Source organism: Arvicanthis niloticus, chromosome 2, assembly GCF_011762505.2.
Source record: "Arvicanthis niloticus isolate mArvNil1 chromosome 2, mArvNil1.pat.X, whole genome shotgun sequence".
Lineage (NCBI taxonomy): Eukaryota > Metazoa > Chordata > Mammalia > Rodentia > Muridae > Arvicanthis > Arvicanthis niloticus.
Window position 1 is genome coordinate 18,621,974 of NC_047659.1, and position 15,110 is coordinate 18,637,083.

The following is a 15,110-nucleotide window of genomic DNA, read 5'->3' on the forward strand; positions in this document are numbered from 1 at the left end:
TACATTTGGGTACTGTGGATGGACAGATAAGAAGTCCAATATAGACTTCAGTGGTTATTGGAACTGTGGTATCCTGTACTTCTCAGAACAACCTCTTAAATTGACAGAGATTCAATATTGGCATCTATGACAACAGCAAAACAAATTATATTATAAACCTATATTCATAAGTACTACCCAATAATAAAACAGAGATTTGAATTCAGAATTAAGATTAAAAAATAAATTTTTTTCCTATTAGAAAATGCTAATGAATTTTTTATGCCTGTTTTGAGTTACAAAGCAAGGTCGTGGCAAAAGGGAGACTTGGCAGATTTCACATAATTGACTTTAAAAACAACATAATATGATCAATTACAGACAAGCTTAGAGGAAGAGAGATACGGATATATTTACTGTTCAGAAATTTGAGCAACAGTTAAATCACGGGCTAAAAATTTCTGCAAAATTTCAAAAGTCACATGTGTTCAGTTTATATTGCCATCATTGAGATCCATAGATGTCAAAGACACACAATGTCAGGATTTTTGGTCAGGTTATTATTTAGTCAGAGACTTGACTGGTTGACATTCACTGTGTCAGGCTTCAAAGTTCTACACTGATCCCTGAAATTCTCCTATGTTTTAAATATCTGTAATGCTAAGCTCTAAAATGCTGGAATCTAAAAGTAATCTCAATTACCAAAACCAGTACAACCTAACATATAATCATTTAATATGTTGTCTCTGAAAACAATACAAAAGAAATCATGGTGACCTTTAATAATAAAGGGATAATGAATACTTTATTAGTGTATTGCTAATTGCCTTAATTCCAGTAGTTTGAAGACTGATGAGAAGTACTTGACTGTGGGGCCAACATAGGTTATAAAGCTACCTAGAGACACTGAGTTTCCAGATGAAGAAGAGGAGCAGGAAGGGGGTGGGAAGAAGAAGGAAAGAAAAAATAGAAAGGGAGTAGGGAGAAGGATGCATGAAGGTGTGTGTGAGTGTGTGTGTATGTGTGTGTGTGTGTGTGTGTGTGTGTGTGAGAGAGAGAGAGAGAGAGAGAGAGAGAGAGAGAGAGAGAGACAGACAGACAGACAGACAGACAGACAGAGACAGACAGACAGACAGACAGAAACAGAGAACATGAATATCAGGTTCCAGCATTCGTTGCCTTAATTCAAAATCAAAATCAATGGATTATACAGTCAAATTTTTTCAGATAAGAGTGGTTTAAATTACTAATCTCATGGCACACTGTATCTTTTCAACAAATTAGATTAAAAGGTGGTTATGAACTCTTGATATACTTTAATTTTTTACACAGTTCTGTTTGTAGCATATCAGTGTTGGTAGAAGTAGAAGTATTCTTCCTAAGCTATTGAGTTAGTTACCATTTTATTTACATATGCCCAGAATAGTGTTGGCCATCACACTGGTTTTTTTTATCAAGAATAGAAATACAAATTTGATCATAGTTGTAAAATTAAGCTAAAGGATTTTGTGATCACCTAGTAATGATTTCAGATTGTGCCACAAAGATTTTATATATCAAACAATGCATCATAGGACTCTTAAAATTCGGAGTCTGTTACAGTGATTAATTCTCAAATGCCATAAGGCACACAAAAGTAGAATAAAAGTAAAATTTATAGAAATTTGCTAGATTAACTTTTCAGTTTCCTAGTTTTATTTATGATCAGCTCAACAGGTGATTATTTACAAAGTAGAGAACATAACACAAGGCTTAACAATGACATATCTGAACTATAACTGAGCTCCTGGGACCTTCACTAGAAAGGTGGTCAAGAGGATCACACAGGAAGCAACAGTTGTGAGTTCTCATTGTGACTAGGGTTGACATGAGCTTTAATATGTGGTAATATTTTACAAAGCATGTAAATAGTTTACATAATTTGAGCTTGTGTCTGATCAAGGAATGTTGCCAATCATTTTTCCATAGATGCCAGAAGAAGTAGAACAAAGAATGAAAGTTCAAACCACAACAGGAATCAGGTTCTTTGGGACAACAGATTCTATCTTTTAAAATGCAAATATTGCTTGTTAATTCTACCAGATTTGGAATGTTATTCTTGAGAACTAAGTAATCAAAGTTGAGTCGTTGGAAACACGTGTCATGATGAATCTTGTATGTGTGTTTTTTGTACACTAGTACACACCAATGTGTTTTATGCTAGTATGCATATGTGGGAACATTTGGTTGTGTGTGCAAGATTAGAGGTAAACTTGCCAGCTTCCTCTACTGCCTTATAGTTAGTCCCTTGAGAACAGGTGTCTCACTGGACCTGGACCTCACCATCTTGGCTGGACTGACTAGGTCATAACCCCTTGAGAGTTATTCATTTCTGTCCCTGCAACACTGGTGTTACTGGCATGCACACATTTGCCCTTTGTAGGACTGCTGGGAATAAGAACGAGGACACTTTGCTCTTATCCTTGTATTTTATGTACTGAATGATACATCACACACACACACACACACTCACACACACACACACACACAGACACACAACTTTCTTAACTTCTAAACCACTATTTGCTAGTACAAATATCCAAACTCAAGGTGGCAGGTGAAATTCAACTTTAATATAGGGGAGGCTTATTTTGGTTTTCCATTTCCTCAAAATTTTTAGAAATATTTATCCAATATAAAAGTTACTTTCTTAAGATTAAAAGAAATACTAAGTTTGTAAACATGTCTATCCTTGAGGAATTAATATAAATGCGAAAATTCAAATTGTATTTAAACATGATTGCCTAGACTCATAGAACCTTTGTGAAGTTGAACCTGTGAATAAAGAAACAAGGCCTATGTGGCTGTGTCATATGAAAGTGATCAGATGTACATATTCAACTCCTTCAGTCTGTGAACCATTAGGTAGAATTCACCTCAATATGAAAGATATTTGAAATTTCCAATTTTCTCAGGATGTCATACAATGAAGCATCAGTACATAGGGCGTGAAGTTAAGAGGAACAGGTCAGACCTGATAAATGATTTGTACTGATGAATAGTTGGGTAGTATTCCTGAAGCACTAGTACCCTTGCTGTACTAGCACAGTGGTCACCTTGAGTATAAAAGGGATTAGCTTATTCACGAAGCAGTAGTTACAGAGCCTTTTATATGAGAGTGAGGTAGAGTTGGTACTACAACGTGGTCCATGAGACTCCCATTCATGAAAAGATCAACTATAAAATGAGAGTGTGAGGACAACTGAAGATAGATAGCTATTTCAGATGACTGTATTTTCCAGTTCTCCATACTGTCCTGAAGTGGACTGAATTTTTTCCTAGCATAAGACCTTGTCAGGTGTGAGTTGGAGATATTACCTAATCATCAGCAATTGATCTTAAGAGACATAAGTATTTAAACTATGCAAATTTTGTTTTTTTTTTTTAATATTTGGGAGCCTGTGGCAGTATCATCTCTGTTAATCATGTTCCAGGTATTAAAATGTAAAGTTCATTGAGAGAAAGCTGTGATCAAGTTATTAAATATTGAATTTAAACATCAAAGCTACTGAGCAAAAATAACCTGTGATCATTTTAAATTTTACAACATACATTCATTATACCTTTCATTAACTTATACTAACAACTGGCTGTTTTTAATGTCATGATCTATACCCAAATTATTACTATATAAAAGTGGTCTTCCCAAAGCTGCAAAATACTGTATTCTAAAATTAAAAAACATCATCCTCATTGGAAAAAATGACAACCCATCTTTCCAACAATATGACAACAACAAAAGTCTTTTGCACCAGCTACAAGTTACATATCATACTCGTAACAACTGTGTGCAATCCAATAAACCATGTTTTCTTCTTGTTCTCTCAGAGTATGAAAGTCACATAGAAGGGAGGTACTTGCTGAGCACAGACAACACTTGTGCAGTTGGGCTGCTGGAAACATTGTAATCTACATAGTCTATGCACTCTCTTTCCAGAGGCTGTGCCCTATGTCTGTGGATACTTTTCATGTCCTTACATAGACAGTGTCCTGACTCTACAGAGCCTTCAGCCTCTTCAAAGGCTAATTGTTTTGCAGAAGCTGTATCCACTATATCTCATACTCTATGACAAACCCAATGCATATCTAGCCTGGAAACATTCTTCCATCTGGTACTGTATAAACACTTGCATCTGAGTGACTTTTTCCCACTGTGGATACTTGGAGATTATATTTTGTATCAAAAATTTGTGGATTTTTCTCATTTAGAGCAAGGCATTATGGAATAGAACTAGAAAGAACTAAAAGAATTATTCATAAATTCCATCCTTTGCATGTTCTATAGATACACTATCTAGCCTCTTATTCATGGGGACACACACACACACACACACACACACACGGTGCCTTACCTCTGCCACAGTTCTCTTCATCACTGCCGTCAACACAATCATAAATTCCATCGCACAGCCATCGAATTGGAATACAGTATGCCTTATTTTTGCATTGAAACTGATCTTCCTTACATTCTATCACACAGTCCAGCTGTTAAAACACAAAGGGCACACATTAGTTTTTATTAATGATGATAGAATTACAGGCAATGTCACCAGAAAATTCACATAGTGGATGTTTGCTATAGAGTGAGATTAATTTTATTTATCCTAATGAACACAACTTCTACAAATAATTGTGCTTTAGGATACAGAAAGTCTCTATATGAAGCATGAAGGACCTTATATTTGCTGTAGAAATTAAATTCATATATAACATAAAACATTAGAGACAGTGCTAATAGCCAAAATTCTGCTTATTTTTATTGCATTTGCATTATGTAATTCAGTTTTTAATCAAATAATAGATTTTTACCTCATCTGAACCATCAACACAGTCAGGTTCTCCGTTACATTTCAAAGATGCCGACAGACACCCTCCACTGGCACACATATATTCACTTGATGAGCAGACAGGAAAGGCTAAACAATTATAAAACTGAAGTTTAGATATAGGAATGAAAATAACTGGTTTAGAAGGCAAAATATATAAAAGAATATAGAAAGATGATTCATGAACAAATTAAGAATAGCTACTGATGGGATGTGAAGTAAGAATTTAACACAATAAACTAAATAAAAAATATACATTGAGATCTTATTCCATAGATCCTGAAGAGTTAAGTGTCTCACAATTTTAAAGTATTTGAAAGTATCTATTTTTAAGCTACAAAATCATTAAGTAGCTGTAAGTTTGTTTCAATTATATATGCTATATATAAAACAGAAAGTGAATTTCTTTTTTCTTTTTGGCATGGGATCTAGTGATACATATTTGAAGATTTTTGTCTTCAGACTTAAAGATAATATTTAACTGAGCCTACAGAGTTTATAGTTGCTCTCTCTCTCTCTCTTCCTCTCTCTCTCTTCCTCTCTCTCTCTCTCTCTCTCTCTCTCTCTCTCTCTCTACTTTCTTTTGTCTTTGTTGCTGCTTTGTTTTTGTTTACCAGAACAGGGATTCTCTGAATTGCCCTGGCTATCCTAGAACTCACTCTGTAGACCAGGTTTACCTCAAAATCAAAGATACACCTATCTACTTTTACCTCCCCAGTGCTGGGATTAAAGGTGTATATCACCACTGTCTGACTAGTTTTTTGTTTTGATTTTGTTTTTCCTTAAGCAGAGTTTTCAAGTGGATAAATTATTGTCATCATCTAGTTTTAAGTAATTGTCATATAATTTATGAAAGCTGCATTTTGACTATGGATTTGGGTTTTAAAAATCATATTGAGATTTGTAGAGTTTGACCTTATATTTGGTAATGATATACAAAATTATTTGTACAATGACTTTGTGGTCTGATTTACACTTTAGGCAAAGGTGTAAAAGTCTGCCTTGTATTTCAGTTCTTTTAGACAACAGTTTTGTCCAGTGAATGTGATTAATACAATGACTAAGAATGCATCTGGTGGCAGAAAAAAATAAAGATGTGATCCATCAGAAATATGGTTCCCAGCTGGAGTAAGCTGCTTCTTAAGCTCTTGTTGATCTTGTCTCCCAAGTTTATGTTTCTGTATTTATACATAAATGACAGTATGATCTTTTGAATTTTTCCTAGAAGACAATGTAATTGCTATACCTAGATAAGTATTGTATATTTAATGAGTATATTTTAGAACTGCATTTAAGGAAGAGAAATATATGGAATACATTATTTTTCTATACCCTAGACAATTTTCTAATTTTCATCTGACTTGGTATGAGACATGAATACAAATAAAATCTATTTCTCAGCTGGCCTATCTAACTGTTGCTGCCTTTTTCAGAACCTTACATTTTATGACAAAAACGTCATCATACAGTCAAAACAAATTTTATATTGTTATAAGGGAAAATATTCAAAGATGTGTGGTAAGGTAGAGGAACCAGAAATCAAATATGGGTGCCTGGCATTTGGATTCCATAAATAAGGACTGATTTTATCTAGCAAAATGACTTTGAAACATAGGAAGATACATGAAGTTTTTATTTTCAGATACTCTATGTGATCTCTAAATTCCGGTACAATGTATGTCTGGGTAACAGTTTTCTGTCATCATTGCCGTGAATTAAATTCCATCAAGTTTAGAACAATCACTAAGGCAGATGCTCTATTATCACTTTACCTGGCTCACAGTTTTTCTCATCTTCTCCATATTTACAGTCTTCATGTCCATCACACTTCCATTTTGCTGACAGGCATTGGCCATTGGAACACTGAAATTGATCCTTGGAACAACTTGTTTCACAATTTTTCTGTCAAGTATAATGCATAGATTAATTTTTTAAAGAAAATTATTTGAAAAGTTCAACAGACACTAAAAATGTTTATGAAGCCATAAAACCTGCATAGAAAACCTTATATGCTCATTGCTGGCTCATGAGTATGACAAAGTGATGATAATTTTCCAATTTTCTCCTTGTATAATTTTATTTTTTCAATTTTTAAAAGTTTATTTTTTAAAATACAACAACACAATTTCATTCCTTAACTTTCCTTCCTTCAACTACTCACATATTCCTCCCCCTATCTCCTACCCCCATCACTTCCTCTTAAACTTATGGCCTCTTTTTCTTTAATTGTTCTTGTGCCTTCTTCTGGCCAACAAGAGCACCTGCACACATGTGCAAATACAAATGTACACATAAATAAATAAAGAAAACCTGTACATGATTTTTTAAAAGATAATTAGTGTTTTCAAGCACAATACAGGGAGAATTCTCCTTTGTGGAATAACACCTGCATGTTTAAAACTGCTTTTAGTAAAATAAGACTTAGCATTTCTTGTATTAGAAGAAAACTTCGATTTATTTTTCTTGCCTTATATTGAAGTCAGTACAATTTAGGAAAGTGTCTTTTTATTATCTCTACCATCAGTTGCTTCCAGATAAGCTATATTTTGGACTGGCATCCCAGGACTGGTATCAGTCAACTAGGCTAAAATGTCATGAATTTAAATAGCAAATTTAAATGTTTGGGTTATTATCCATTTAGGAAAGAGGCCAATTATCTGACTGCTACAGTGTAGCTCCAGGGCTCAGAACATCTCACCTGAAGAAGATGAGGAATACACTGGAAAATGAAATTCTCAACTATAGTCCTTTCTACTTCCAGTGACTGACAAAGTCCAATGCCACAATACAACATTTCCATGAGCGAAGCAAATCCAACAGCCTCTACCTTCAGCGTGCTGAGATTAACTGTATGCACTACAATACCCCATTGTTTCCTTTATGTTCTTTTCAGTTATCTATAACTACTTCTCACAAGTTGGGAGCTTAGCTGGGTGGAGTCTTATTCTTAGGCCATCACTCCTGTTATTCCATTTAACATCAGTATTTTCTTTAGTCTTTTTATACTTCCCAAAGTTCTGTTTCGCTTCAAACTGTAGATGTATTTTTCATTTTCGAGGTTGTTTCTTTTCATTAAAATCTTAACTAAACTTGCTACTAATAACCACACAACACAGTCAACACTAGGCTGTTTTGAAATCTCTACTTAAGACAGACTTTTCAGACAAGGGCAAAACAAGCTACATTTGTTGTCAAAATATCACAAGATATGTCTAGGCCACTTATCTATATGGTCTTCTGAAAGCTTTTGAGACAGGTCTTGCAGTACAAATAATTCCTCAGTACTGCTGTCTTCCATGCCCCTACTAGGATGACTCATTAAGTCCTTCTTAAATGTACAATTCATTTTCTAGTCCATATTCCTTCAAACAAGATCATGGTCTAGCCTATAGCAAAAATAACCCAGACCCTGGTACCAATTTATATCTTTTAGAGTTTTATTGCTATGAAGAGACATCTAATGATGGCAGTGTGTACAAAGAAAAATATTTAATTGGGGCAAGTTAACAATTTCATCGGTGTAGTCTACTAATGTTATGCTATCCCAGAGGCAGACATGGTGCTGGAGAAGTAGCCAAGAGTTCTATATCTGTGTTGGAAGCAGAAAGAGAGACACTGGGCCAGGCTTGAGAATCTGAAATCTCAAAGCCCACACCCAAGAGACATACTTTCTCCAAAACTGGCTTACCTACTCCAACAAGGCCACACCTAATCAGGCCACTCCCTATGAGCTTATGGAAGTCATTTTAATTCAAACTATCACATAGGGTTTATATGAAACTTGATGTAGATAGATTCCCTTTTTCTGAGGAGCCACCACACACTGGTTTACATAGTGGCTATATAAACCACAATGGATACAGTACAATGTATGAGTGTTATTCTTACTCCACATTCTGGCTAGCAATGGTATTTCTTTATTTTTTTCTACTCTGACAAGTATAAAATGAAATCTCAAAGTAATTTTAATTCACATTTCCCTGTTGGCTAAGAATGTTGAACCTTTCTTGAAGTGTTTCTTTTGAAGTGTTTTCTTTTTATTTCATTGATTGATGTGTCTGTTTTTTTATGTCAGTACTTTTATTATTACCATTATCATTACCATTATTATTATATTACAATAGATTTATAGAAAACTTGTAATCAGGGATGATAATACCTTTAGCAGTTCTTTCGTTCTTTAGGATTGCTTTAGCTATACTCTTTTTGTTGTTTTGTTGTGCTGTGTGTGTGTGTGTGTGTGTGTGTTGCCACATGAAGCTGAAAATTACCATGTGAAGATCTATGTTGGAATCATTGTGTTGGAATTTTGATGGGGATTGCATTGTTTCTGTTAATCGCTTTTGGTAGGACTGCAATTTTTAGTATGTTGATTCCAATGATCCATGACAGTAGAAGATCTTCACATCTTTTTTTTTTTTTTGATATTTAGGTGAATTTTTATTTAATGCCTTTAAGTTTATAGCACTAAGTGTGCACATTAAAAATAATTTAGATTGTGACAGCACACCTGAAAGCTCCAGAATAAATGGAGGAAATGACCCTCAAAAAGAGAAGGCAACAAGAATAATCAAACTCAGGGCTGAAATGAGTAAAATAAAAACAAACAAACAAACAAAATATAAGTAATTAAACAAAGCGTTGGTTCTGTGAGAAAATCAGTAAGATCAATAAACCCATATCCAAATTAACTAAAATGTAGAGAGAGAAGACCCAAATTAACAAATTCAGAAATGAAAATGTAGACATAATAACAGACACTGAAGAAATCAAGAGAAGTCAAGTCAGAGAATATATACATATTTAGTCATCCCTCAGTTCATTGTGGAGAAAAACAAGAGTGTTATTCACCTACCTGGTCTGAATTTTCATGTAAATGAGCTATTCTGCTCAAATATCTTTCTGGACTAATATTTTTCTCAGGTGCAATAATTTCTATTTTTTTTCCAAAACTGTAGTATTTCCTCTCTGACAAGTGTCTTAGCTGTCTGACAGCTATGGATATTTCCAGCTTGAACAAGGTAAATCATTGCTGTTCTTTCCAGTTTAATCCTTGGGCTATAGAAAAAAAACCTGTATTTGCTATTTTTTAATTTTATTTTTTGCTAACAGGCATATGTTAGACTTCATATAATTGGGATTTGCTTCCTATATTTTCCTAAATATTAAAATATTATTACTTACCAGAGACTTTCATAAGTGATAATAAAAAGGGGTTTATTGTTATATTTTATGAGCTCACAGGCTATTATAAAATACTACTATCTAAACTACAATAACAAAATATATATTGACTTTTAAAACAAACAAACATCAACTGCTTAGACTAGGCTTCTCAGAGGAAGCTATACTAAACTCAATCTAGCTGTGAGACAGCACAGATGTCATGATAGTGTGTGATAAACGGCATGTGAAGGCAGAGATGGTAAGGAACATGAAAGAAGTTCCTCACTGCTTGTGAAAAAGGGAAGTCGAGGCGGAAACAGGAGGTTTGCCATGAGTTCAAGCTAACTCTTGGCTGCATAGTGAGTACCAGGACTATCTAGCCAGGACTACCTAACAAGTACAAGAAGACCACTCGTTCAAAGTGTAAAATGAAAGAATGTTGAATTTATTAAAATCTTCTCATGTTTTAATAAAAATGATCATATGTGTTTTTCACTTTGTTGTCTCAGTGTATTATGGTTACTTATTTTTAAGTATCAAATAACTCTTGCAGTCCAAGAATGAATCACTTGACTTTGGTGAATAATTTTTTTTTTTTTTAACCAGGCTAATGAGTTTAGATTGTGAACATTATGGTGAGGAATTTTCCTATTTATGTTTATAAGATGTGTAGGCTTGAAGCTTTTTTTGGTTTGTCTTTTCCCAGTTGTGACATATAATTAAAACCTGTTTGTGTAAAGGTCATGCATATTTATGAACCAAGTATTTAAATCCATTTCATAATTACAGTAACTACTTGATAAACATTCCTAGACTTAGTGAATAGTTATATTAGCATCATTTAACTAAAGTAAATTAATAATAAATAGCATTGCTGTTTCTAGTGTTTTGACAATAGAGAAGGTGGGTCATCTAGATGTTTTCTAATATAAAATTTTAAGCTGAAATGAATTACCACGTGGTATTGTGCATGTATGTTTATGAGGGCTGGCTGCTAGTTATTATTTTAAATGATTAAAAGCATAATGAAATTAACCAAAAATTACTGTAATACTATAGGATTAGCATACTATAATCTTTTTCCACTTCCTCCTAGCATTTCTCAAGATTTATATATTTTGATTTTTTGTGTATGAATGTTTTCCTTGCATGTATGTATAAGCATCATGTGCATGTAGTTTCTAGGAAAACTAGAAGAGAGTTACATTCCCTTTGAACTGTAGCTATAAGCAGTTGTAAGCAAGTACTGTTTACTACTGAGACATCTCTCCAGCCATTACATACATTTTCTTAATAATATTAATATCTTAGCAAAGTGATTGTTGAGATCTTACTTTTAAGTACTATTGTGAACTCACAGACTTCAGTCCATTACACAATCTTTTTTTCTTTAGATACTCCACTTGCTCCCTTTGTCAGCTGAGGACTTTCAAGCTTGTATCTACGCCCTTTGGTCACTGACCCTAAAGTCCTGTGTGCTCACATCTGAAGACGTTATTAATAATTCATGGTGTGATGTTCCTTTCCCAGACCTAGAATTACACATTCCTCATAGTAGCCCTGTTTCTAATACATGAGAAATAATATGTATAGATCACTGTGAATACTTGAGTGAATAACTCCTGTATTTCTCTTCATTTTGCACTGTTTATAGAGGTAGAAAGTTTATGGGAAAACAGAATATCAAGCAGGATCTCATACTGTACTGATGTTTTAAAATTTATTTTATTTTTATGTTGCTGTATTTACTGACAGACAATCTAGTTCAATACCCAGAGCCCACATGGAGAAAGCAGAAAACCATTTTTTCTTAGCTCTCCTCTGACCACATCTATATTATGGTCTGTGTTCACTATCCTACCACATGCACAATAAACAATAACAAAAGAAACTAAATGTAAAATTTAGTTGAAGTTTTAGAAGATACATTGCTATGTAACTGTCAGAAGCCATCAGAGATTTATATCTAGTATTTAATTAACCTAATCCAATGTTTAAAGTGTGAACTGTTTTGAAAGGATATTATTAAAAACACATGACATTTAGTGTACGCGTGCGCGCGCGCGCGCGCACACACACACACACACACACACACATATATATATATATATATATATATATATATATATATATACAAATTACAATTCTCCCAAAATTTCTAATTACTGGTAAAATAATCTATGCAATTGTCCTTTCTAACTTTGTGCTAAGACCTCTTTTTGGTTGTTTGATTCACTGTCTTTATCAAACAAAATGTTTTTATAGATTTTAAAGAAGAAAATAGAATTTACTGTAGATTCATTGACTGTAAATAAAGACTATATAAAAGAAAGATTTCTTTAGAGTATTACCTTGAAGACACTTAGTAAATAAAAATATGTTCAGCCAAGAAAATAGTATGGCCATCATGATGACTGTTGTTAATGAGTATATGTATTTTTACATGAATAACATTTTGGAAATATTTACATTAAAATTAGACATTATGATTCTTCTTATATATATTGAACATTTCATAATAACATGCAACAACAAATCATAAGGCTCAAGCAATATGTTTATAATTTCTAGAGAATGTCAAGAAAGCAAGATAGAAATAAAAACATTGCCATGTAATTATGTTCTAATTGTATTTTGAGAGAAAAGTTTCATTTTAACAGGAAGGGTGATGTGTAGGAGGAGCTAAGGTAGGAGGAGTACTGAGAGGAAGAAAAGAAGTAAGAAGAGGAGAAGAAAAAGAGAGGAGAAGCTAGGTGAAGAAAGAGAGAAAGAGTGGGGAGACAGGGAGCCAGAGGTTCAAGTATCTCCACCAGTCAAAGATAGATGTTATATCTAGGTTGGTCAGTGGGTTACACCTCTGATAGAACAATTCCAAACTTATAAAGCCTATGATTAACATTATTTTTTAAAAATGTATAAATGCAAAAAGGAAAAGGGGGCATGGGATAGGGGTTTCCTAAGGGGGGTGGGGGGAAATGGGGAAAGGGGATGCCATCTGAAGTGTAAATAAAATATCTAATAAAAAAATAAAAAATAAAAAAAAAAACATTGTCATGGCATGGATAAATTTACATAATGTAGGAATGTTTAAAACATTTTTTAAATGATGGATGGTAAATAAGTATGTGGCTAATCATTCTAAACTATTCAGTCACTTTGTAGAATCTTGTAAGGGAGTTTAGATTTTGTTGTAAGAATAGCCTTTGACTAAAATGGATATTTTCTAACTTTTCATGAGATATTTGTTGCAAATCCAAGGTTCAGGTTTGCTAGCCTTGAAGTGAGAATCACACCTGATTTTGGTCAAATCCTGTGTTCCTATCTGTGATTAGAATGGATTTTCCAAAACAGCGAGGAAATGAAAGTGTCTGTCCTAGTAACAATGGAGGAAGACTGGAAAAGCCCTAAGTTGTATGTATTGTTGTCCAAACAGTAGAGGTATGCTGTGCTTCTCCACCCGGCGGGGAATCAGTGGATGCTTAGGGAAGTGCTTGAAATAGAAACCTCTAACGGTGTAAGGACGATCATCTACAGTCCAAATGAGACAGGATGGGTTCTATGAGTAGTGAATGCATGCATTTCCTGAGGAGGTTAAAAAAAATATCTAAATCAGTACTATATAAGTGAAAGAAAAATGACTTCCATAATAAACTGAAGACCTCTTTTTCCCTTGGGCTCATTTACATTGTCTGTTTTCCTCCCACATAATTAAACTAAGAAAAGTATTTTAAAAAAATTGTTCCTACACTTAGCTCATGTGGTATAAGCAGAGAGCCGGTATCATTTCAGTATGACTAGTTCTAAAGCTTCAAGTAGTCACATGATACATAGCAGGAAAACCTAAGTGCAATTCAAGCTAGGAGAGTTATCCACAGAAATTATCTTCTATTTTCACGTAAGCCTTATAATAAATGGATTGTGATCTATCACCTAAGGAAAGCTTAACCCATCGTTTCATGAAAATTGATGACCCAGAATAAAGTTTATAAGACTGTATATATTGAAGAAAAACTTTAAAATGCTTAAAATATTGGTAACAGCTATAAACACATCAGCAAAATTATAAATAAATCTAAAGATTCCAAGGACACCAGCCACACGGGAGTGGATTTCCAAGCATCCTATTCCCTGATCAGATATCCAACTGTGGAGGTGTATTATAGAATTAGTTGTTATAGCATATAGAATTAGTTGTCAGTAGTATCCCAGTTATTCTGTGCAGCCTGTGCTGCCTAACACATAAATTAAACCTATCTCAGGGCCTCCAGAGCAGGGTGCTTATCAGAGCTACTTTTGATATGATGATGATAACCCTGCATGGAATCTGATTGCCTTTGTGTTCACAGAGATCCCTACCTCATCAGAGCCATCAGCACAGTCAAACTCTCCATCACACCAGAACCTTGACGAAACACAGTCTCCATTGCTGCAGAGGAAGTCTTTCAGTGTACAGGTCTGTGGTTCTGAAGATAGAAGAACAGCATGGGATAAGAATGTTTTATCAGCTGCATTCTGATCAACTCGAAGAGGTAATGAAAAATGGAAAGAGATTAGGTAAGTAGTAGCAATAAGATTATTTAGGGTAAAAATTTTATAAAGAAGCTATGAAACATCATTTTAATATTTTAACATTGATTTTCAAGTGCAATTTTAAAACTATTAATATAAATCATTAAAATGAAAAACTATACATGGCAGGCTATTGTTTAATAAAATATAACAGAAAAGTACAATCAAATGTGGAAAGCTTATATAGTAGATGACTGTCACATGATCTTTTTTAGTTACAGTTCTATGCCACTTAATGTACTTAATAAATATTCCCTGCCTTTGTGTATTATTGTTCTTAATAACATAAGAGGAAAATTAAACATTGATAGTAACTTTTAATTATTTATGCTAGAGATATTTATCAGATTTTGTCATAGGAGAAGCCATGGTTCACAGGAGAAGAATGGTACACAATGGTACACAAACAAAGCATTGGCCATGGGAGGGTAGGCTTCCTTAAAAAAAAAAATAGCCTATTTGTTTTTGTAATTGTTTCTCTGCCCTGAATAATTTATTTGTAAGTTTTGAAAAGTTGTTCACTGTCAATTT

The 15,110-nt window shown here is 33.8% G+C and overlaps 1 protein-coding gene across 1 annotated transcript in view; it reads right to left on the reverse strand.

Moving 5' to 3' along the window:
* The window catches only part of Lrp1b (LDL receptor related protein 1B), a 349,921-nt gene that overhangs the window by 138,565 nt on the left and 196,246 nt on the right, over positions 1–15,110 (reverse strand). Inside the window, exons 28-31 of the mRNA XM_076928219.1 lie at positions 14,367–14,473; positions 6,617–6,746; positions 4,828–4,934; positions 4,371–4,503 (exon numbers count right to left, since the gene is read on the reverse strand). Coding sequence (XP_076784334.1) covers positions 4,371–4,503; positions 4,828–4,934; positions 6,617–6,746; positions 14,367–14,473 — 477 coding nt within the window. The remainder of the gene's footprint in view (positions 1–4,370; positions 4,504–4,827; positions 4,935–6,616; positions 6,747–14,366; positions 14,474–15,110) is intronic.